Raw genomic sequence first — 26,863 nt, forward strand, 5'->3', positions numbered from 1 at the left:
TCCAGTAGCTGGTCATCTACATTTGCATTGCATTTATTCATTTGCCAGACATATTTGTCCAAAGCGACTTACAGCAAGTTGGAGTTTTGTTTCGACCTATTTCAGTAATCCAGCATGAAAAAAGTCCCTGTTTATTATGTTCATGTTGTTCTTTTCCCGTGAGAACAGTGTGCACACACTATTTATGTGGTCAGGTGCACAGAAAAAAAGAAAGATAAAAAAAATGATCACTGTCATTACTGTGGTCAGTTGCCCATGAGAGAATAGTTCGCACTCTGTATCTGTGGTCAGTTGCCCATGAGAGAATAGTTTGCACTCTCTATCTGTGGTCAGTGGTCAGGGGTCTGATGTTGAAGCTGCAACTTCTGCTTGTGTTCTGTGTGGTGCACTCAATGACAGAAAAAAACAGGCATGTGCCATGGAGTGCATGTAGTTGAAATCATACACACATTTATTTTCTGTCAAAGTTGAAATCAATATACACTCTTATGCTTTACACAATGTCATGACTTTATCTCTTCATATTGGGGTATTTGCTGCTATGCATAGTGTGTGTGTGTGTGTGTGTGTGTGTGTGTGTGTGTGTGTGTGTACATGCCCATGTCTTTTTGTGTAAATAGATAATATGTATATATTCATAAAGATTCTGTTCAATGTAACTGTCCTCCAGAGTACACAAAAAGAAGAAATGCTTAAAAAACAGTGTCAGTTCCTGTATGTCAGTCCACCACAAGGGTGGCTCTCTACTAAAGTGCAGAGCTGCTTGGGCTCATTTACGGACTGAACTCAGCTCTCGGTGCAGTACTTTTGTGATACTGAGCTGTTACTCATTCACTGACCTGAACCTGGCACACATTTGGAGTTTTAACAACATTCTGGTGAGTTCTTACTGAATTCAGCACTTTACACAGTAGTATGCTCATAGGGAGCTAGCTGAATGTTGTTAGCTTATGTTCTTGGAAGTAGCCTACTAGTGACTTAAGTTAAAGAGTTTGATGACTTTCTGTCGATGGTTGTGAGCTGATATTAATATTAATATATATATATATATATATATACACCTATATATATATATATAGGTGACCTCTCTTTCTGTGAGTAAATCAGACATTTGACATGTTTGTTTGACATGTTTGTAGTCTATCGTGTGTCTCGTCCACCGATGTGCTGTAGCTTGTGTTGGCTACATGTAGTGGGGTTGAATCGGTTGCCCATGCAGGGTTTCCCATGATTGTCATGTGACTCCGCCAAATTAATGATCAATTCCCCCAGCTGCTGCCCAAATAACTACTGGCGTGTTTAATATTATATCAAGATCAAAACAAATGTGCTTGATATGGTTTTCAGTAGAAAGAGACTTACCGAGTGCTTTCTTGTAAAATCATTTGACCTAATTTAAGAATTGATTTATTTTAAGTTATTTTAAATCCAAACCATTTCTACACGCAGAGCCACATCGGCCCTCGCGGAGAAAGCTACATTACTGTGCTGCGTGCTGTGGCTCGTACAGCAGCTACAGTACTTTGTCATTCTGCAAAAAGACGGCGTCTCATAGGCTACCATTATTGGACCTGAGACAGCTAAACTGTGCTAGGCAAATACACATTGTGCATGCTCACAACAAAAAAATATATATTTTAAAGGAAATATGCAAGGGGGATTCAATTTGGGGCATAGCCAAGAGGGCTCATTCCACTCAGGACATGGCCATATCTGGGGACTGGGACTTTTCTTTGCCATGTTCAGGCCTTTGGTTACACTGAAGCAACTGGCAGAGGATGCATGTAGGCATGTCACAGGATAGACGTGGGGTGGGTCCGACATGGGATGACGTAGGACAACTCATTGGCTCTTGGTTAAAAGTAGGCCTATACACAATCTGTGTACACAGAACTTCCTCTCCCCTTACTTGCCCCGAAATACATTAATTATATTCTATAGTGACACCTTATGACCGTTTAACTAGGGGGCAGAAAAAGACACTCACTCGGTTGATAAAACTGGACATAGTCATTCATCCGCTTCAAAGTCACGCTACCGTAAGGCTAATAATAACTGTGTCCTCACACTATCGTTGTAGGCTGGGCCCTAGCTGGATAGCCCAGCCTACAACCAACACACCGGCCCCAGACCAATATGTTAGCTTGGCAATGTATACCTCCTATAATGATACCTCCTCTCCTAACACATCCAATAACATAACACACATAATACATGCTTACCACACACTTCCCTCTCCTTCCTGCTCCTGCTCTTCCACCACTTTCTTGTCCTATCACATATACTACCGACACTCCCATCCTCTAGTAAAGTTAAAACATTAGTGATTGTATTGCAATGTATTGAGAGATTCAGTTGTAATTCCTAGCTAAGGTCTCTTCTGCACTGTAGCTTGAATGCTATTCTATTGCTCTAAGTTGCTTTGGATAAAAACATCTCTTAAATTGGTTACACTTTACTTGACAGTATCGACATAAGAGTGAAATGACACTGTCATGAACGTATCATAAACAAGTCATAAATGTTTATGACATAACACTTCTGTTATTAAGTGTCATTTGGTTATCATGACAAGTTAGTGTTAGGGTTATGGTTATAATAAGGGTTAGGTTAGGGGAAATAAGATTTGTGGGACTGATATAGTACTCTGGTCTATTGGTACCTTACCCTAAGCCCTTCCTAAGTATAAAGCCATGTCAAAAATGTACAATTGAGTTTCCATGGTCTAAAACTTTATTTATTTAAGATAGAATTGTAAAAAAAAAGTTACAAATGTGTAATAAATAGTTCATAAATATATAATAAATAGGTAATAGTTCATTCAATGATAGAATTTGATACATTTCAAATCTTAATTAAAATAGAAAATCCAAAGCTTTGTTTTTTGTTAAGTGCTAAAAGGCATTAGGAGTGAAAAACATGAATATAATTAAATATGAATATAGATAATACACACTCAAACACACATAAAAAAAGGGTAACACTTTACGCTAAGGGTACATGAATCATCATGAATTTATGCATGAATTAATCCATGATTTATGTATTACTTAATTCCTTAATATCTCATGAATCATCAGGAATTGACATGAGTTCATAGTTTGTCATTTGTGACCTCAGTCCTGTTGTGAACAGCACATCAACTAAAGCATTAAATATGGTGGGCACATCATTATGATTTATGATTTATTAAGAATGATCATGATGATTTATTTTTCTGCCAAAAATGTCACTACTCAAATTCCAATTTGATCACAACTTGTGCAGTTCTCTAAGCACATGCCATTGTGTTGTTCATGCATAAGGTCATGAATGAAAGACTTTGAACTCATGTCAATTCCTGATGATTCATAAGATATAAAGGAATGAAGTAATGCATAAATCATTAATTAATTCTTGCATGAATTCATGATAATTTATGTACCCTTACTGTGAAGTGTTACCTTTCTGGATAAAAGGAGCATAGATTAATTTGATTTTTCATTGAGGGTTAGGGTTCATGTGTCATGACAGTGTCACGTGTTGTCACTCTTATGTTGATACTGTCAAGTAAAGTGTTACCGAATATTTAATTAATTTGGCTCCAAAACACTATATCCACCATTTTAATGAATTTTTATAAATATTTTTTTTTTCCATTTTGTTTTCCAAGGAATTTCAGTAGAACTGTAATTGGGTATTGTTATTTGATATATTTTTACTCAATCAAAACAACACAAGTGCAATTTGGTTGATATTACACAAATACATATCTTGACTTTTTAATGTTTTTAAAAACATTGTGTTTCTGCAAATGGATACTTTGTTTTAATATTTCTTTGATCAGGGTTGTGTGACTGAGAATGATGAACTGTCCAGCCTCCCTTGCTTTGGCAATTCTGTTGACCATTCAAGGTGAATCAAATACCGTATGTGTATTTTTTCTTGTTTATGAGATTAATGTAAAGGATTAGTGATTTGGTGTTAACCTTCTAACACTGTTCCGGTCAAAAATGACCGATTTACTCATTCCCTGTACCATAAATATGGCATTTTTATTCAGATTGCCTCAAAATCTTTTGATATCCTTCACAAAAGGCTTTTGAACACATAGAATTTATTTTGACTACTTTCTTTGAATTTTGAGTGATTTATTCAACGTAGAAACACTTTTTTTGTTTACGGTCAAAAATGACCGCCATAGGAAATTAATGGGAAAGAGTATACATTTCATCCAGGAGATTAAAAGATATCTCCTTACACACACTCCTACAACTTACCACCAATGTTCCCACACACATGCATGCATGCACACACAGAAGCACACACACCCACACACACACACAAACAGACACACATACAGTACACACACATGTACACCCACTAACAGACACACACACACACACTCAGTACATGTTGTCAGTTCATGTGGTCATGTTGCCACTTGTACGTGTGAACCACCAATGTCCGTACACATAGGCATTCACGCACATACGTGAATAGGGGTGAACAGAAACACACCCACCCACACACACATAAACAGACACACACACACATGTACACCCACTCACACACACATAACACACACACACACACACACACACACACAGTTCATGTTGTCATGTTGCCACTTGTGCATGTGAACCACCAATGTTCGCACACACAGGCATGCATGCACACACAGAAACACACACACACACAAACAGACACATACTGTACACACACATGTACACACACACACACACACACACACAGTTCATGTTGTCATGTTGCCACATGTGCAGGAAAACCACCATGTTTGCACACACATGCATTTTCATACACGGAAACACTCAGACAGATAAACACTCTCTCTCTCTCTCTCACACACACACACACATACACACACAGTTCATGTTGTCAGTTCATGTTGTCATGTTTCCACTGTGCATGTAAACCACCAGTGTCCGCACACATTCACGCACATACAGAAACACACACACACATAAGGGTCTGTCTTATGTTCTATTAAATAATACTTTTTGTCATGGTATTGGTATTTAAGAGCAGTTAAAACTGTTCGGTCAAATTTGACCGCGAACAGTAAATTAAGGGGGGTAGCAACGAACAGTGTTTAAAGGTTAAATGATGTGATTTGACATAAACATTTATGTAACTGAACACAGACAAGAAATATCCTGTCTTCACCAGAATGCATATTTCTGAGAACTGATACACTGTGTGTGTGAACAAATCTTTTTATTATACATTGTTTATGTTCATTGCTTATGTTCTCTGTTGCAGGTGTATGTGGTCAGGGGTGGTTCACTTACCAACCTGAGAGTGTCTGTGCATTTGTGGGAGCTTCAGTGAACATGTCCTGCTCTTACTACCCCGGTTACTTGACCATCAAACATATGTACTGGTCAAAAGAGAGCAGTCCGAATCCTCCTGATCTTATGTTTCACCCAGACTACAGAGACAGAACCACCGTAGGCTGTCAGCAAGGAGCTAACATATGTCATTTACATATTAAATTATTAACCATGTTAGACACAGGCAAATATTACTGCAGTATAACAACAAAGACATTAGGCAAGAAATTGATTGGAGTGACAGGAGTCTACCTGGACATCAAAAGTAAGAAAAACAGAAGTGAACTTATGAGGCTGTGACTAATGTACTCTGCTCTTATCTCTGCCCATGACGTTATGTTAGAGACCCACTCAAAACTGAGATTGTAACTGGCTACAAGAGTTCACAAGTGTCAGCAAAGACCCTTGATTACTAGCAAGATAGAGCAACGTAATTCATAAACTATGGGAGCAAAACGGGACAGTTCTGGTCTGCATGTGGGAGTGTCACCTTACGTCACTAAATAAACTTTCTCTCTTAATCAGCAATAACAGCATTTTGCCACTCAAAGCATGGGAACAAAAAATGCAATATTGCGTTTTTGGCACTCAAAGTGTTAAAATCTTACCTTAGCTAGTAGGCTAGCTAGCTTGCTAGCAACCGGGCAGTAACTGACAGCAGCATGGTCTTATATTAAGTTATTTTTTTTGCAAATCCAAAACCCCAAAAAATTACACTATTAGGTTTGAAATGATCATAAACACTTACAGATGATTATGACAAAATTTCCTAAAAACTCCTCAACAAATCCAGAAAGACATAATGACTAATGTATTGGTAAAATTCCAGAAGTGTCCAATTGACATAGTGCAGAGAGGGCTTACTCTGGTCTGCATAAAGGGGGATTCCCCCCTCCCCCTTGTAATAATCGAACACGGAAGTTGTCAAACGTTTGCGGCTCTCACTCCCCTTTAACCCTCTCTGGTGTCAGTCTTGTAGATCTTAGGCTATGGTTATGGTTATGGGATTTGGCAGACACCTTTGTCCAAAGTGACACACAAATACAAAACAATACAATACTTAACTTTAACAGGGAGCAATTTAAAATGTTGGTCAGACTACATTATTGAGAATAGCAATTATAAACATCAATCAATTCAATAGTGTAATAACAATAACAATAGGGTTCATATGTGTCAATCTTAGTTCTTTGGATACATGTGTTCTCTTAATGATTCATGTAATCACACCAATGATCCCTCTCACAGATACCCCACTGACTTCAGTGTCCATCAGTCCCTCTGGTGACATACAGGAAGGCACAGAGGTGAGACTGACCTGCAGCAGCAGTTCTGATCTACCAGTGCAGAGCCTCTGGTTGAAATATGACTTATCTACAACAGCTGTGCACCTGGGGACAGGTCATACATACACCATCAAACACTTCAGACAAGAACACGGTGGAGGATATTTCTGTTATTCAACATTCAAATGTGGCTACGCATACTCACCTACTGTGTACCTCCAGGTTGTCTGTGAGTAGCGTTTGCCCTTACATTTAAAAATAATACAATTCAGGAGTTCTTCTTTTCATTAATATTCGTACCCATTTAGTGGTAATGGGGTGCACATGCACTCCTAGCCTGGTTTCAGCAGACTCACTACTTTATTTCACTTCATGAAGAGAGTCTGAATACTCTTAATTTGGGAAATGTTAAGTAATGTGCATAGACTATGAAATCGTTGGTCCAGCCTAAGCAATCATAATAATCAGGGATTCTGATTGGCAGACTTTATTGCGATCAGGAAGCAATGTATTTATATTGGCTGTATACATTTACACATTATTTTGATTGTATTTGTTGATATTTGCTTCTACCATTTACCACAGCCCTTTATATTTTGAAGCTCACTGTAAAAAGTTAATTCATCATTACTTGACATGTATAACAAATTACATTTGTTAATGCCTGGTAAAAAAAAAAAAAATGTTGAATATATTTTGTCCCTTCCAGATTCCCCAAAGAATACAACAGTTTCATTGTCAGATCCTGGTGGGACAGTCAAGGGCAGATCAATGATGCTGAACTGCAGCAGTGATGCCAACCCACCAGTGGAGAACTACACCTGGTTTAAGCTGAATGAGTCCACTGCAGTAGGATCAGGACAGCAGTACAGCATCACTAACATCAGGTCTGTGGATGGAGGACAGTACTACTGTGAGGCCAGGAATAAATATGGAGCTGAAAACTCTACTGCTGTGTTCATCATAGTTGAAGGTATCAGTGGATCAGTTTTTAGTGCATCTCCATGCCTCTTCAGTGATGAGGTAGCATCAAGGATTCCCCTTTTTACTCCATTCTTATTTCATTAATTCCTTCAGGTGGCCAGAGCTCTGTCTACGCAGCTGTGACAATCTCCATCTGTGGAGCTGTGGGACTCTTCTGCTTGGTTTTCTTCGTGAGGTGAGTGACTGTGACTAAAACACAGTCTATGTTCATGTTCCTTAAAAAATATGACACAATATATATTTTTAATATGGTTTAAAAACCAAACACTAAGCAATACACACAAATGTTTGAAAATAGAAATTGGTAACGGCGAATAGTGATTGCTAACCAGTGGTGTAGTGGGGATTTTTAAAGTGGGGGGATGCTATTTTAATGATATAATTGCAAAAACTGGCACCTCCACATACATCGGTGAGTAAGGCCAAGGCCAAATTGTTGCCAGCTTTCGTGAACATGAAATCAAATCAAAAAGTAAAAAATAAATGACTTGGATTAGCTTCAAAATGTAATGCCACCCAAACTACAAATTTCCACCATTCACCCAAACTACACTACACTATTCAGCCAAACTACACCTTTCCACCAAAGTCTATGAATATTGTCTGTAGCTTTTCATTTTGTAGTAGGATAAACAGAAGAACTGTAATGTAGAGTAGCCTATGTAATCTAGCATAGTCTAATCTCCTTGACACATAACATGCCGCTGCATGGCTTCATTCATTACCACACGTAAACCATGGCAATAATAACAGCACAAGCAGAATTCACACGCATTCAACATCAGTGGCACCGGCAGGCGTAATCTTGTACGCACTGTGCGTACATTTTTTTATTTGTGAAATCATTCAATATGAGCCTACAACAATAAAAAAACCTTGTGTGACAACTAGCCTATATTTATTGACTATCTATTGGCATTATTCCGAATAAAAACGGAATATAGTGTGCATGGAAACCATAGACTATAAAATATGAATGACATGATAACGATTGGCCTGTGGTGGTTTTCGGGCGTATCTTTGGATGGGTTAATTCTGGCACTAAAAACACAACGTTCCATCCATTCATAGGATAATAGCCAAAATCATTCAGTCATGAAAACAAAACTGTCAGGATCCTCACCTGGACTTTGGTTTTTGTCTCCCCTACCTGTCAATGTGATGACAATTCTTTGTTTTGTTTTGTTGATCTAGCCATGTGCTATCATGTGCCCAGTGCCACGCCCATAACCTTATTTGGGCAACTTCCTGCCTTTGTTCTTTTCCCTCCATTTTGTCTGTTCACCTGTCCCTTATTGTGTCAATCAGTTGGGTATTTAAACCCTGCCTTTTTAGTTTAGTTTGTCGGATTGTCACAGTTTATGCTGTTAGATGCCTGACAAGACTAACTTTTCTACCAGTTCTGGACCCTGCCTGTTTTGTAGTGACGGCGAACTGAAGCTTTCTGAACCAGTCTGGGGCGTCACTAGACCTTATTCACTGGGGCACGTGCCTTAGTAAAAGTCTCCAGTGTCCCAGTAAAATTCTAGCGCGGCTCTAGCTGGAAACGGCATTCATGAGCGCATCTCCGTGCCTGCTTTAATCATGGCTCGAGCCTGTCACTTACCAGCCAATAAATAAAAAAAAAAACAAGGAATAAAGAAAGGGGCCATAATAGCCAATCAGGAAATAGAACGAGATTGAAAAAAAGATTGAACGCAACAACCAATGAAAATCGTTCACATGATTCTTCCGAGTATTTCGTTGTACTGCACACACACTGTGGAATCTGCTGGAGCTCGTTACATCACTTTGAGCACAGAGTAAGTCGTCCCCTGTTTAATGTTACAACAAATTCACAACTTGTTTGACAGAAAAAATGACAAGTTGATCGCTGTTAGAGAGTGTTACCCACATAACTAGCATCTGTTTTTCAATGCTTAGCGTTATTGTAGCCTAAATTTAGCAACAGTTTACCAGCTTGTGCTCTCTCACTCACACACACACTCACACCATGCGTAGGCTGCATGCACACATGCGGACAATTAATAAGGATTTGCACGTATACTGTAGAGAGAGTCCTGTAAAAGTAGCCTATACTGTTTGTGAAGCTGTCCTACTGTAAAACTAAACATAGCCTTCTGATAAACTATTCAGAGATGGACATCAGAAAATTCTTCACGAACAGAGGCAGAGGGAGAGGAACAGTGAGGAGAATGGGGGGGGTATGATCATTTTGCCCACATTAATGGTAACATTAACATTTATGCTGGTAAGTTGGGGGCCTGTGCCCCAGCAAAGCTGTAGGTCTAGAATCGCCCCTGGAACCAGTGAAGCTTTCAATCCAATTGTATCGAAAAAAGCTTCAGAACTCTATGAGGACCTCTGCTGGTGAAAGTTAAGGATAACATTGTGTCACGAAGTGTTTCAGATATTAGCCATGAATGTCTTTGAGTCGAAGATGAATAAATGTTGAGCATGAATTAATGGATAAATAAATAATGTCATAAATAGGCCTAACTAAGCCTATTTTGTACCCTGCATAAATACAAATGTAATTGCCTTCTCTACAAAAACAATAAAGGTAGTATTTTGGCTGTGAACATTTCTTGTATTCGTAAACAAATACATCAATTTAGAAGGGAGATGAATAAAGAATGGGCATGCACATTGCACACACATTTCTGTGATTATATTGAGTACGTAGCCTAGACCAATTTTAATCTGGGTTGTGTTGTGTGCGATTCAGTCCTGTACACGCCTGGACTCGAACCCGCGAAACAGACGCACCTTAGAACGGGAGTCGAGCGTGCTGATAATTGAGCTAAAAGCCCGGGGTATAAGCTTTCGTGTCAGCAGCACTATTGAGTCTGTTGACTCTCCTTCTTCAACAACCCACAATGGCGCCCCCCGTGTCACGCAACTTTAATGCTTTGAATTAAATTTCGAAGCAGTCACGTGGGTGTGTGTAAAACGAAGCTTCGGACGTCACTGATCACGTGATTATCACAAAACGAATCAAGCTCCGATACAAAGCTTCACTCCAAATTGGTTTTTCACGGGTAACATCACTACTGTTTTGACCAAGCCCGCTGCCTGTCTCTGACCAAGTCCTCTGCCTGCCCTGTCTGGATTGTTTGCCTGAACCTGTCTGTCTACCTGCCTGTGAACTCTGCTTGTCTCCGACCAATTCCTCTGCCTGCCCTGTCTGGATTGTTTGCCTGTACCTGACTGCCTGTCTGCCTTTGAACTCTGCCCGTTCCTGGACTGTGTTTTTGCCTGCCGATTGAATTAAAAGCTAAATAAATTGTTTCTCTGCGAGTTAGACTGGATCTGCTCTTGATTCCCAATCTGTGTTCTGACAAAAACAACAGCAGCAGCTTAATATTTTTCAGGCGTTTAACCGTAACGTTAAAAGACGTACTGCTATCAGTGATGCTGACACTGACAGCAGTGAGAGATTGTCCTCTATGGTCACAGTCTACACATGTCTAAAATGTTGAACTGTTTGCTTTCCTCTGTAGGCTTATTTTAAAGAAGCCCTATGCAAGTCTGGTTATTCCTTCGCTGTTTCTGGGTTTTCGCCTGATTTTGGCTCGCATTTTTCACGACATAGCTCCCCCTGCAGCTTCGGTAGCAAGTGACTGCTACACTAAACCCCGACTAGCTAGCGAGCTAGCCATCAAGAAACCAAGCTAAACACATACAGGGCTCACAATAAAACGGTCGAGCAAACACATTGTTCAAGAGACTATCAAACCACATTACAAAAACGAAGTTCACCCAAGGGTAGGCTACTTACAATTTCAGCAGCAACAAAGCCAAGTCGGAGTCCGTTTTGCAGTCTTCTTAGAAACTACAATCTTACTACATTTTCGAGGCCTTCCGCCGAGTCACATCCGGATTTCTTCGGTCCGAGACCAGAAAGTTGCATATTCGGTTTTTCCACGGAGAAGCACTAGGGGGAGACGAAGGACAAGACGAAGCACCCACCAAACGACCCAAAAAGGGTTGTAGAACCATCAGAACGACTCTCAACCTGCATAATTAAGGTCATTTTTGCTAAAAATTGTTGCATAGGGCCTCTTTAAAAAATAAAGCACTGTTTGGAACAGGGATTCAGTTAATGTATGGTGCGTACTATGGAATACAACCCTAGCGGCGCCCCTGTTCAACATGCTGTGTGGGCAGTGTAGCTCAGTTTCAGGGGGCGTCATATGAATGTCATTGCGAATGATTCAAATGCAGAGGTGCACAGTCAATAAAACAAAACAAAAAAATTAACAGAAAGTACATTGGGCAGGCAAGTGCCAGTCATTTGAAAAAAAATTGTTTGGATGAAAGTAGCTGCACCAATCGTACATTTTTCCTAAAGTTGTTCAGGTTCACTGTTGGGTCATTACTTGTGGTTAAATAGCCTAGGCCTATCACTTACTGTATATTGGAGCTCCCTCGATAAAAATCACTCGTATTACTCACACATGCTTATCGTGTCATTTTGACCACTGGATTAGCCTACCTGCTTTCTGCAAAACACAAACGAAGGAATTGCAACAGTGGGCCATGAAGATGCTTGCTAGATTTGGATACAGGCAGCTGTATAATCGATGGTTTTCTAGCCACTTTCTAGCTACTTTCGGGTAACGCGGAATGACGAACTGCATCGCTTTTTAACGTCTTTTACGCATGCATGACGGTCATTCTTGTAACAAATTTTATGGCAAAGAGACCTAATTGGAGTCATTTGCGTGATGCGTTGTCACTGGTAACAACACTTGTTATATTATTAAATGCTTATTAAAATGCTCAAAACAATGCCCAATGGAACGGCCTTCCCCCGCGTTCAATGCCTACTACACCCCTGTTGGTAACAGTAAAGAGTGATTGGTAACAGTGAATAGTGATTGGTAACAGTCAATAATCTTGAAAAATAAATGTATACTGTGGACAATGTCTGTGCTGTTTTGTTGCAGCAAGACTTGGAAGAAAGAAGCAACACGGACAAGGCAAGAACGGGTGAGAAATGCGATATAGGGACTCTTTGTGCAAAGCACACATTATTCAGCAACAACATTCATATGTGGTTTGTTTGACTCATAAATTATTTGGTCATGTGTATGCTATTAAATTGTTTATCATATGTTTACCAGAGCATGAACCCCAGCACCCAACCTGATGCAGTTTATCAGAACCTGAACCTCAACACCACCCAACCTGATGCAGATTACCAGAACCTGAACCTCAACACCACCCAACTTGATGCAGTTTACCAGAGCCTGAACCCCAACAACACCCAACTTGATGCAGTTTACCAGAGCCTGAACCCCAACACCACTCCACCCAATGCACTTACTAAAGCCTGAACACCAACACCACCCAACATGAGACAGTTTACCAAATTCTAAATGCAAATACCTCTTAAAGGGGTAATCTGCCAATTTTCCACATAACACAATTGATTTTACCTGGTTTGATTTGCTACGGCCAACAGCTACAGTAGCCAGACAGCTACAGCGCTACACTCTGGGAGCAAGAACATGGGAGTTCATGAACATGCCTCCAGAGTGTAGCAGTGTAGCTTCCTCAGATATCTAACTCGACAACCTACCAACTTGTGTTAGGTAATACCCATGGTTATTTTTATTATTATTATTTTTTAATCAACAGAACTCGGTGACCTAGAAAAATAGAGATATGTGAAAAATCACTGGATTTCTCCTCTTGTTCAACCACATTAAGGGCTTGCGAAGTAGGAATATTACACCTTCACCTTACAATTATTGAGTTGCTAGTTTATGGGTATGCAGGCGAGTCTCACTGCTCTGTCTAGCATTTTGTTTTTGTTATTTTTTTTTAATTAAATGTAATGTTTTGTTAGATTTTTTGTATGTATTTTACCTGTAATACCTAGTCGCTTTGAATGGACATTACTTTTCTGTATATTCTGCCCTGACAGTGGTATAAAGCATTGATAGTTTTTTAGCCTGCATCGGGCTACCCAAAGGTGTAGGTTTTTGAACATTCTAAGTTCCGCAACAATTGAAGGTTCTATAATTCTATGTTGAATTCAGTGAACCCAGATATTCTTTAGAATGTTCATTTCTCAACATTCCCGTCACACCGGTGTGACGGTACTCCTTTAAGGGCTAACGTTGACCTAGGAGTCCTGTGAGATCTATTGCTGCCGTCGTAATCTGCTGCTGATAGACAGTGCTCCCCTTCAAGCATCTAGCATATTGAACTTTGACACTGGTGGTGTTTTGGCTCTGTGTCACGAGATCTCATAGATCTCTGTGTCACTAGATCACATATAAGGGCATTCTCAGATGTCAGAGTCAGGTGTCAGACATCAGATGAAAAGGCATCAGGTCTCGGGAAAACCTCTGTCATGTTTATGGAATTACACCGTCAGATAAAAAAGTGTCAGGAAAATCATTGTCAGATAAAACTGCATCAGAAAAAACAGCCTCAGAAGAAAAGATGTCAGAGTCATCCATCTGATGCCTGATATCCGATTGAGCTTTTTGTCTGACACCACTTTTTCTGTGACTTGATGGCTTTCCATCTGATGTCTGAAATCTGACAGCTTTTCGTCAGACAGCTTTTCACTAGTTGCTACTGTAGTTGTTTGCTGCCGTCTTTTGCCGCTCTGTCTGGCAATCTGTGTGTGTGGAGCGCTTTGTGTTGAATTCTGTGCATGAAAAATGGGCTATATAAATAAAAATACTTAATTACTGGCTCACCTTCCTTGCCATTACTCACTATATGTCTGGCTACATCCATTTCCCGCACACACACACACACATATATATATATATATATATATATCTTTACAGTCAAACTGATCTGGGGACTCTGAGCCTGTAGTGGTTTGCAGCACTAAGGACTTCACATGAGCTTCTACATGCTGATTTTATTTGACAGCATTTGATATAAAGTCTCACTTGAGCTTGTCAGGCAACACTTATATCTGTGTGATTTAAGTGTGTTTCTCATGTTAGATTCATGATGGTGCTGTTTTTTTTACCGATGTGTTTTCTCTTGCAGTTCCCCTGTTCAACCAGAAGGGGAGCCTTCTCCCATCTACAGCAGTGTGCAGGGCAGTCAGGATCCCTCTGTGTCCATGTTCAGCCCAGAGGCAATATTGCAAACAAGCAAATTGTTTCACCTATTTACATACTTCTTCACAAACTACCTAATTACCATATTTTCTTTATTTATGTTTTGTTATTGTTTAGACCCTCCAAGGAACACAAAGGTTGTGATTGATCCTGTGTCCGTGTTCAGCCCAGAGGCAAATAGCAGGATTCAATATGACAAAAAAAAAGCATTTCATGTTTTTGTGTGTGTTTATAGATGTATGTGTTGTTAATTATTATTTTAATTTCTCATTAAAGTTCAGGACAAGCACAATTATTATAGTGTTTTTCTTTCTTTCCTTCTTTCTGAAATTCTTACCATGCCATTCTGGCTCAGTTGATAAGCTCGTCTGGTGTTAACAGTAACTTAAAACACAAACACCACATTGCAGGGAAATGACGAATGGAGAATAATCTCTCTGCTTAGAACTTCCTTCCTCATTCATTAGCAGCGTTTAATAGTTGCGTTCTGAGTGAGAGTTCTTCATTTTACTCTCCAGACATTTGCTGACATTAGCCTTTGCCGATGGTAATGAGCCGCAAAACATGGTAAGAGCTATGAGCTATATTTTTAAGAGCTTCATAAAGCATGCTGTAAAAATATAAACAAATTCAGTTTAGCTATCCTTCTAAATAACATGTTTAGGCTGCTGTTCTGTACTGCTTTAGTTTTAGGTTCAGGAAAAACCAGCATGTTTCTAGAAAGCATGCGATTAAATTATTGAACTGAAACTTTCAGGGTTTGCTGTTGTTGGTAATAACCTCTCTGTCTGTGATGATCCTGGTCACAACTAAAGGTATGTAACATCAAACACTTATGTTTTTTTTTCTGTTTATGTCACTGTTTTTTGTTCTTTTGTGAAAGCTTGTTAGCCTGTTAGCTGGTATCCTTTGATGATACAGTTGGCAGTGTTGTGGTGTGGAATGTTACATACTACAGTACATAGTTAGGCTAACTACTAGGACTGGCAGGTGTGTGTTTCCTGCATATGATCGGGAAAGTATTTAACACAATGTGAATAATGTACCAAAATGGTGATGGTTAATTTCATTGACATACATGTTAAACATATATACAATATTTAGTGCATTTCATGCGAGTTAAGGCAAACAGCAAACTTCTGCATTTCTATATAGAGCTGCAGCTCTTCTGAGAAGTGATGTGTGTATGAATGTGTTAGCCACAAACAAAAAAGATGAAGTTAGCTGTGTTGGTGTGTGTGTGTCAGCATCCGGACCAAATGAATAACTGAATCTAAGCAGATGTGGGATTGGGTTTAGTACTAGGATGGGAAACCTCTTTTTTTTAATGCTGCTTTCCTTTTCAGTATGACATACAGTTATTGTGGTGTTTGTGTTGACCTTGATTCAGAACAATGTGTTTTGTTGTGAAAGTGGTAATACTGGTCAGCTCTCCATGACGTGTGTTCTCTGTTTAATGTGTGTGTGTGTTCTCTGTTTAATGTGTGTGTGTGTGTGTGTGTGTGTGTGTGTGGTAATACTGGTAATCTCTCCATGGTGTGTGTTCTCTGTTGTAGGTGTGTGTGGTCAGCAGTGGGGTGTCACTTACCAACCTGAGAGCATCTGTGCTTTTGTGGGAGATTCAGTGGACTTGTCCTGCTCTTACACCTACCCTAGTGCGCTGACCCTTAAAGAAACTTACTGGACAAAAGAGAACTATTGGGATTATCGTGATCTCTTTTCTGACAGAGACTATAACTCCAGAATCCGTGTTGATTGCAGAAGAGCTGGGACATGCCAGTTACGTATAAACTCATTAACTACATCAGATACTGGTCCGTATAACTGCAGGATTACAACACACACTGAAGGTGGAAAGTGGATTGGAAAGCCAGGGGTCCAACTGTATGTCAGAGGTAAAGGGAAATAACATCATTATGCTTTTTTACTAAGGTTCATCACATTTGTTTGTGTGTGTGTGTGTGTGTGTGTGTGTGTGTCTATTTGTGTTTGTGTGTATGTGTGTCTGTATTTGTGTTTGTGTGTGTGTGTGTGTGTGTGTGTGTGTGTGTGTTTGAGAGTGTGTGTATTAGTGTATGTGAAGGAAACTCATTATCTCCTGCAATTGTCTCATATAATCAGACCTATAATCAGTGTTGTGTTGTCACTCATAGAAGCCCAAGATCCCCCACAGACTACATCAGTGTCCATCTGTCCCCCTGATAATAATATAGTGGAAGGAACACACGTGACTCTGACCTGTATCAGCAGACCTGATCTACATGTACCAGTGCTGAGCTACAGCTGGTACAAGAGTGGTCATCATCTGACACAAGGAACAGAGAACACATACATCATCCATTCCTTCACATATAGACAAAGTGGAGCTTATTACTGTTATGTGAGTTACAGTAATGGTGCCCCTGAGGGATCATCTATAGTTAACCTGCAAGTTTACTGTGAGTATAGCATTTTCATTACTGGCTGCCATGTGTAAGATGTTCATATCTATTGCTCATCACCACAAGTACATGTTGAACATTTCTCATATATAATTGATCTCTGTGCTAGTGATATGTAACACTATATTCATAAGTATTCAACTACTTTTCTAAAACTGATAGTTCCGGTCCTTGACTGTGATTGGCTGAATCATGTCCAATGCCGTTGTAAAATGCAGCATAAACATACACCTTGACCGCATTTCGTTCTATATTACTGCACTACCATAACTTGATACAAAAGTTAAAGTAGCTGCGTCTCAACGTTGCTTACTTACTTATTAAAGCTTTTATTGTCCCCTAAGGGCGATTTGGTTTGCAGCAAGACATCCATAGACAACATAGGACAAAAAGTACAACATGACAACATGAACACCCAATGGGTGAAGAAAACATACATGCTGAAAATCAGTGCAGTGTGTATACAGGCAAAAAAAATACAATAAAAACAGGAAACACTTTCAGCTCTCCATGGATAGCCTTCATACAGCAGGACATCATACCAATAGAGTTCAATAGAGAAATGGAACAAATGAATGTCTATATCTATTGGTTTTAACTGCAGGGAATCTGAAGCGTAACTTAGAAGGTAGCAACTGAAACTCAGGGTGAAGAGGATGAACATTTGTTGATAAAATAGATTCTGCCTTTTTTTGGACAAATCTACTGTACATGTCTGATAGGCTGCTTTGCTTGGCACCTATGATTTTGCCACTGACCTTCACTATTTTGGCGAGTGACGGGGTTGCACCTAAAATCAATGACCATGTCCTAAGTTTTGGATACATTCAAGTGTAAGTGAGCACTATCACACCAGGCTATAAAATTGTTTAAAAAAGGACCATGCTCAGATTCGACTGACAATAACTGAGTCGTCTGCAAATTTTAAAATATGTCTGTTTGTACTGTATGCTGGCTGCGACAGTCATTAGTGTATAAAATGTATAAAAGAGGGGACAGGACACAACCCTGTGGTGACCCTGTAGAGGACAGTATCTCTTCTGAAAGTACCCCATTCACCCTTACTCTCTGAGTTCTGCCCGTTAAAAAATCCAAAATCCAACCCACTAAACTGAAATATAAAATTACTTAACAGCTTATCAACTAACATGTGTGGTTGAATAGTGTTAAAAGCTGATGAAAAATCGACAAATACAATTTTGGCATGAGTGTTGCTACCTTCAAGGTGCTTAAGTATCAGATTAAGCAGAGTGGCTGTAGCATCCTCAACCTCCCGCCTGGCCCTATAAGCAAATTGGCACCCTTTTCATTAGTTTTTCAAAACATTTCATCACCAATGAGGTCAAGGCAATTGGTCTAAAATCATTTAAAACCGTAGGGCGACTGATTTTGGCCACTGGAACAATAGTCACATTTTTCCAAATATGTTTAAACTGTATTTCGAGTTCAATGTCGGCATGTCGATTTTAAAATCAACATGTCGAGTTTAATCTCGCCAGGGCAAAAATATTTTTTTTCTTCATGTGTGTCCCTAATACTCCGTCGTACATGTGAACCCATTCAGCTCCAATTTAGAATTTCTTATTTCCTTTGTTCCGATTATGGTTTTCATGCTATCCCAAGCAGAGCCTAAATTATTGTTCCCCAATTGGTCCTCGAGCTTTTCTTTATAGCTCCGCTTTGCTCTTGCGATTTCATGTTTAACTTCCTTTTTTAGTTTTTCAAGCTCCGGAAGGTTCCCCGCTCTAAATGCCTGTCTTTTCTTGTATAGGAGTGCCCTGAGTGCTTTCGTCACCCATGGTTTACTATTTGGGTACACCTTTACAGTTTTTTCAGGAATAACATTATCTTCACAAAAGGTGACATAACAACTGACAACATCTGTAAGAACGTCAATGTCCGAACAGGATTGCTTAAACATTTCCCAGTCTGTATACTCATAGCAGCCCTGCAGACTCAGTATGGATTCATCAGTCCTGACTTTAACCCGCTTGGTGACCGTTTTTCCCCTCTGCAGTGCAGTGCAGTATGATGGGATAAGCTGAATACAATTATGGTCGGCCCCCCCAAGTGGAGAAAGGGGAATAGCTTTATATGCTCCTTTGATGGAGCCATAACACAAGTCCAGCGTTTTGTTGAGTCTGGTAGGGCACTTAACATATTGATCAAAGTCCCTAATGGTTTTCTGAATAGAACAATGATTAAAATTCCCTAGGATCAGCACTGGAGCGTTGGGTGATATTGCCTGTAGTTTTTGGGTAGATTGCAATATAGTCTTTGAGGCATTGTCAGCGTTTGCTCTTGGATGGATATACACAACCATGACAAACATTTAAGGGAACTCTCGGGGAAGATAAAGGGGGCGCAGTGATACGCACAACAGTTCAAAGTCTTTAGTGCACAGTCTTTCTGTTACGAGAACAATTTTGCAGTATCTTTGGTTCACGTATAGGCAGACCCCGCCCCCTCGTGACATACCAGTCAGCCAAACCAAACCAGTGAGCCAAAGCTGTCAAGTTCGGTGTCCGAATCCCTCTCCGACAACCATGTCTCTGTGATCGCCAACAAGCAAGCGTCTCTGAATTCGTGTTGGAATCTGACATTGGCTTGCAGCTCATCGACCTTGTTTCGAAGAGACCGCGCATTCGAGAGAATTATGGAAGGCAAAGGGATACGGGAGAGGGGTTGTTTCCTTTGTTGTTAGTTGTTGTTGTTAGTCTTTGACACAGGCCAGCTCGCTTTCCTCGCTTCCTGATCTTGCGGGGAATCGCGGCGGTAGAATCCCTTTTTCCACTTGTTTGATCGGCAAGACAGTTTAGATTGGGAACCACTAGATCCACACCACAAAGATCCTGAAAGTAACTCCATTGGAGAAGACAATCTCTGCTGTATGTTATGCGCTCCGGTTTGGTGAACCCGGTTAGCGCTTCCGCGAGATAGATCACTGTCCACAGAAGGAACAAGACGGTTATCTCCATGATTTGATGCTTTTCTGGTCAACTCAATAAAATATATTAAAAGTCCAGCAGTAAGATGTTTTGTTGGCCATTAAATACTGTGCGTAAAAGGTGCGTAAAGACACAATCACAAAAACAAACAAACAGAGTTTACAAACAGACGTGACTTACTGCCGGTCCCTGCACGAGCATGCGCCCAGGAGATGCAGGAGATGTCTGCAGTGACTGCTGCCGTCTGACTGGCATGATCCCTTGGCAACCATTCCAATAGAGGAAATATATTTTTTAGAGGAAGAATAATTATCTAGGAATAACTCGTTATATTTATTGTTGCCGTGCCTTTACTTTATGAAACTTTGCCAGGTATTTATAGTAACAGTTTTAGAAAAGCAATAAGCCACTCGAGTCTGTAGGTTGCACTGATTCTACAACAGCTAAGGGGGTACAACACCCCTTAGCTGTTGTAGAATCAGTGTAACCTACGACCTCTCGGGGCTTATTGCTTAAACACACTATGTACACGACTACATATTTTTCCTTATTTTATAAAATGGCATAATAATACCAATACCACTGAGCAACAGGGATAAGGTGCTAACCTTCACTGTCCGTGCTGAGCACAGTGGAAAATACACCTGCCAGGTCACTAACACCTATGGTCACAGCAGATCTCATTACAAAGAACTACATGTTACATGTGAGTTTAAAGTAATTGTTTTATATGTCATCAGGAAAAAATGAAACATACAAGGTTTCATAGAGGTTTGGCATTGTTGGGCAGTCGTGGTCTACTGGTTAGGGCTTCAGGCTTGTAACCGGAGGGTTGCCGGTTCGATCCCCGACCCCGATAAGAACGGCTGAAGTGTCCTTGAGCAAGGCACCTACCCCCTCATTGCTCCCCGAGCGCTGCTGTAGCAGGCAGCTTACTGTGTCGGGATTATTGTATGCTTCATTCACTGTGTGCTGAGTGTGTTTCACTAATTCATGGATTGGGATAAATGCAGAAACCAAATTTCTCTCACGGGATCAAAAGAGTATATATACATATACTTATGTTCTAGTGTATTTGACCTGCATTTTCTCATCTTTCGGTAATCCCAGAAATTATTTTCTATTTAGATGGTCCAAGGATTCCAGTGATTGTGATAGATCCTCCTGGGCAGATTGTTGCAGGATGTTTAGTGAATCTGACCTGCAGCACTGATGCCAACCCACCCCCACACACATACAGCTGGTACAAGAGAGAGGGAACAATACAACTTAACTACAGAGAGAAGGTGTTAACCTTCAGTAATGTCCGTTCTGAGGACAGTGGAAACTACAGCTGTCAGGCCACTAACACCTATGGTTCCAATACATCTCCTAATACATAAATACATGTTTTATGTAAAAAGCAATGTGTCTTTAGAGAAAATAACAGATAAAAGGTTGCATGGAGGTTTGGCAATTTTCACACTCTGACTTGCATTTTCTCATATTTCAATAATCCCACAAATAATTTTCTCCTTAGATGGTCCAAGGACTCCAGTGGTTGTGATTGACCCTCCTGGGAAAATAACTGAGGGAAGCAGAGTGACTCTGACCTGCAGCAGTGATGCCAACCCACCAGTGGAGAGCTACACCTGGTTTAAGGTAAATGAGTCCACTGCAGTAGGATCAGGACAGCAGTACAGCATCACTAACATCAGCTCTGAGGATGGAGGACAGTACTACTGTGAGGCCAGGAACAGACTTGGATCACATGTGTCTACTGCTGTATCCATCACAGCCAGGAACAAATATGGAGCTGAGAACTCAACTACTGTGTCCATCACTGTTACAAGTAAGGAGATCTCTCTCTCTCCCTCTCTCTCTCTCTCTCTCTCTCTCATTGTGAGTGTGTGTGAATAAATATGGAGCTGATAACTCAAATGTGATGTCAGTCATAGTTGAATGCATCTCATCACACAGCAGTGTAAGGGCACATTCATACAACTGTTTGGTCCGGACCCGAGTTCATTTGGACCTACACTGTAAAAAGTTTAACGTAAAATGTACAGCAACTTGCTGGCAGCAAATAACCAGCAAGTTGCTGTATTTCACTCTACAGTACACCTACTGTATATGAAATCACAGTACCTATGCCTGATACTGCAAACTACAGTAGTACTACCAGTGCTGTAATGTATACAGTATTGAATTGTCTACCGTATTTTTAATCACAGTACTTATGGATCATACTGTAACTTAGTACAGTAGTAATACCAGTGCTGTAATATTATATACAGTAATTTTGGGAAATTCATATCCTGCTTTATCTACAGCCAGGATAAATTTCACTAGGCCTAGGTATGGTTTAGGCTACACAAACTTGCATAAATAACCATTGACAACTTGTTATCAGTTTGAAAAGCAAGTACATTTATTAACTTTTTTTCCGTTTAGAAATTCTCGTGTGCTGCATCCTAACGTTAGACCAACGGTTGCAGTCAGCCTGATCCACCACCAGTAGCAGAGTGAAGCAGCACCTAGCAGAAATAGAAGAAAAAAAGATAAACAGTGTTAGATAACAATTTTCAACTGAAACTGAAGGCTACTTACAAGTGAAACTTTAGAATAATCATTTATATATATATACTGTATGTTTTTTGAGTTTACTGTCAAAATTTCAGGCTGAAGATGGTGTTAGCATAACTCAGTTTCGCAAGGTATATTTAGCTGCTAACGTTAGCCAGCTGGGTGAGCTCATTGATGATGTTTGCTTGCAGCAACACATAGATATATGTACTGATTACGATGCGTTAACGTTACATAAGTTAGCTGGTAGCAGCTAAACCTCCACGTTAACGTTAACCAGCAGCACATCATCTTCAGCCTAACATTGTGACAGTAACATACTAGGCCTAGCACTACTAGCGAATGTTTTATATAAATTATATGAATATAATAAACTGTAACTTACTGAGAACTAAGGTAGGCCTAATATAAACGAGACTGCCAAAACGTTAACGTAACATAAAACATTAACGTTAATGCCACCTTCACAGCAACAGCAACTATGATAGCTAGCCTAACGTTACTTACTTAGTTGATCCAACAAGCATGGATGAGTTTGTAAGTTAGACAGTACAACGTACATAGACTGTACACATGCCCGAATTTAATGTAGTACAATTTCACAATGAAACATTAACGTTACATAAATAAATGCTTGCTTACCATTAAGGTGGAGCTGCGAACTTGACAGAGTGCTGAACACCGTTGGTCTGACTGACTGAACTGTTGCTCAAAAATGATCTCCCGCCGCCGGACAGTTCAAACGTCGTCGCGCGGAGCACGTTTCAATCACCACGTCAAAATTTCCCAGTAAACCATAAATCCATGACTTTTCAATATCTTTTCAAAATGATGATTTGGATAGAAAATCAACATAATATCAATGTCACCTTGCTATCTGGGAGCTTAACTTTGTATTTATGTGCAAAAAGAAAACAGAAAACCCCAACTGATTTTCCGCCATGTTTTTTCAAAATTTTCAAAAAGCTGACAAGTGAGGGAGGAGTCAGATTTATTACTGTGTTATGATTCGCAGCAAATTTTTATTACTGTAGTTTGACCATTTTTGACCATAATTCATAGCGAAACTACAGCAACATACTGTATTCACAAATACAGTACACATTTTTCTCAAAAACAGCAGTGATGCTGTGAAAATCACAGAATCTTGTTACAGTGTATGGTTCGGTGATTTTTTCCTAATGTGAACGCAGTCTACCGAACCCGGATGCGGACCAGGGTCCGCTTGAAAACGGGGGTCTGGGGTCCTAGATACTAGGTACTTAGAACTCTGGCGAAGTTTGAATGATATATGTTTGCAAAACCAGGAAATAAACTGCTGTTTTTGCGACATTGCCAAGTGATATTGGTAAAAAGAAGCTAATGTTTATGACACAAACAGACCCAGGTCCGCAAATGAAAATGTAATGTGAAGAGAGCAGCTGGGTCAGGGCTAGGGGGGAGTAATCACACTCGGGTACGGTCCAGTTAAACGGACTCAGTGTGAATGTGCCCTAAATTGTAATTCCTCATCTCATTTGTTTCACATCGACTCCTACAGAAGAGCGTCCGCTAGTAAAGTATTTTCAAACTACTGAAAAATACAGTATTTTATTCCAAATAATAAATACATAAATATGGACCTCAGAAGTCTACTGATGTGTCCATTATAGTCTGGATTAGTAAATTAGGTATCAGTACATGTCCAGTTTTCTTCAGTGATGAGTTAACGGGAGAACTCCTCTTCACTTCATTTTTGTCTCATTAATTCCTTCAGGTTGGCAGAGCCCTCTCTCAACTGCTGTGATAACAGTCTCTGTCTGTGGAGCTGTGGGACTCCTCTGTTTGGTTTTCTTAATGAGGTGAGTAGATAGAGATAGATAGATAAATACTTTATGGATCCTCAAGGGGAAATTCAAGACTGGATGTGATTAAAATACAGTCTAATAATGTTCATATAATACAATACCAAAGATTATATTTATTATAGCAGTGTTGACCCAGTTGTACACTGTCCAGAGAAACTTACATTATATTTAAACTAAACACTAAAGAAAACACATACAAGTTTGAAATGGTTTAGAATCACTGAATTAGAATCTGCAACTGTCTGAAAAAAAAAATCAAGACTGTGGACAATTTCTGTGTTGTTTTGTTGCAGCAAGAAATGCAAGAAAAATGCAACACAGACAAGGGAAGACCGGGTGAGAAACACAATATCGGGAATGTTTACTTGTGCAACATTCATGAATGATTTATTTATATCATAAGTAACCAAGTAACCAAGTAATTGGTTATGTACATGCAACTGATTTATTTATCTTTAGAATACCCGGGATTATGTTAATGTTGGCCATGGTGGACCATCTGATGGCACCCAACCTGATGCTATATACCAGAGTCTGAACCCCAACACCACCCAACCTGATGCAGTTTACCATAGCCTGAACCCCAACACCACCCAACCTGATGCAGTTTACCAGAGCCTGAACCCCAACACCACCCAACCTGATGCAGTTTACCAGACCCTGAACCCCAACACCACCCAACCTGATGCAGTTTACCAGAGCCTGAACCCCAACGCCACCCAACCTGATGCAGTTTACCAAACCCTAAACACAAATACTACCTAAAATCCAATTCTGATAACATAAGTTATCCTATTTTGACTATCTAAAATGCAATGTCTGAGAGGTGTGACTTTAAGATATTTAGGACCAGTGGCCTGTCCACTTCCCATTCCTGTGTACTTTGTGTCCAGTGTTATTCTTTTTTGCTGATATTTACATAAGCTATCTGTAGAAGGGTTCATACAAATCATGTGTTATGTTTCTGTATATAATCTGCTTTTGATTCTTACATGGGCTTACATGGGCTTGCACTGAGCAGATATAGTAGTTTAGTGTTTCTTTTAAATAATGTTTTTATAATGTACTTTAGCTTAATAAGCTTTTTGCATACTCTCTTCAAATGATCACATTTTTCATACAAGTATCATTTTTTTAAGACCGTTCCTTTAAGAACCAATAGATTGTTAAATACACTTGGTTTTTTATACATTTGTTCATTCATTGTTAACCCTGATTTCATAAATAATAGTGTATTACTTCAGGAAGAATATACTTCATATGCTTGTGTGTTTAAATTGATTTAAACATTCCAAAGAAAAAGTGTCTATGATGGTGCAAATAACAGTTTAAACTTTCCCCACATAAGAAAGTCCTGATGATATTGGATAGATGTTTGCCATGTCAAATCAGGTTTATTATTATTTATTTTTTTAAATCCCTAAAAACAACAACGGTTAAAAACAACACCAGTTGACCAAAGTCCTGTGCAAATCATTCCTCCAGTGAGGAAGAAGAAGAAGAAAGAAAGGACTCTTCGTGTTGATGGAAGGCCGACATAGCAGACGCTCATCATATCAACACACGTGATGATCCACTTGATGGAGATGATCCATAGAATAATGCACCATGTCTGCCAGCTGTGCTGTGTTCACCTCTGACATCTGAACTCCCCCCGGTGGCCAAAATGCCACAGTGCAGCCAATGTGACACTCATGCAGAGAGCAGAGATCCTGCAGAAGATGTTACTGACTGTGGGAGTCCGTGCCCTTTATAGCCCTCCAACTTAAAGGCTCCCCCTGTTGGCCACACTGTTACACTGCAACCAGTGGCACTCATGCAGAGAAGGAGAGATCGTCCAGCACGGCAGCCCAAAGTCAAAGAGCACTTCTAGCAACAGAGGAGTGTGTCTCATAGTTTGGAGACAGAAGCCTTTATCTCACTCTCAATATGTCTTTTTTCTCCTCTATCTGTCCACAATAATGACACACACACACACAGAGAGAGAGACACACACACACACACACACATTAATATAGAGTTCACTGGAGTGGCTAAAATGCTAAACGGATGTGCTACAATAAAGGATGTTTGCCTGACCTCGTTGTGGTGTGAAGACTCTTAACCACACAGGAAGCTGAGGGGCATAGTAGCTGCCTAGAGGCAGATGTACAAGCATGGAGAAGGGGTATCTAAAATGAAAAAAAGATTACAATATAAAATCAAATAAAAATAACTATGAAGAACAGACAGATTATGAATACGAAATCAAATATAATATAAGGGTGCATGCAAGTAAAATCATTATCAAAGAGCAACTCACTGATGCACTAGGACATTGTGCATCAGTGACGTCAGTAATTTTTGCAGAGTTGACCAC

The 26,863-nt window shown here is 39.8% G+C and overlaps 1 protein-coding gene across 1 annotated transcript; it reads left to right on the forward strand.

The window, feature by feature from the left end:
• The first annotated feature begins 715 nt into the window (after nt 1-715).
• Nucleotides 716-26,377, forward strand: LOC121718495 (B-cell receptor CD22-like). Its single transcript, XM_042103507.1, has 17 exons — nt 716-878; nt 3,827-3,894; nt 7,329-7,592; nt 7,697-7,778; nt 12,556-12,598; nt 12,733-12,888; nt 13,886-13,923; nt 14,630-14,720; nt 14,821-14,840; nt 15,222-15,270; nt 15,461-15,518; nt 16,260-16,598; nt 16,857-17,141; nt 21,612-21,923; nt 24,414-24,498; nt 24,798-24,840; nt 26,261-26,377. The coding sequence occupies exons 2-17, from the start codon at nt 3,843-3,845 to the stop codon at nt 26,375-26,377; spliced, it is 2,034 nt and encodes a 677-aa protein (XP_041959441.1). The 5' UTR covers nt 716-878; nt 3,827-3,842.
• Nucleotides 26,378-26,863: the final 486 nt, after the last annotated feature.

The sequence above is a fragment of the Alosa sapidissima genome, chromosome 9 (genome assembly GCF_018492685.1).
Source record: "Alosa sapidissima isolate fAloSap1 chromosome 9, fAloSap1.pri, whole genome shotgun sequence".
Classification (NCBI taxonomy): domain Eukaryota; kingdom Metazoa; phylum Chordata; class Actinopteri; order Clupeiformes; family Clupeidae; genus Alosa; species Alosa sapidissima.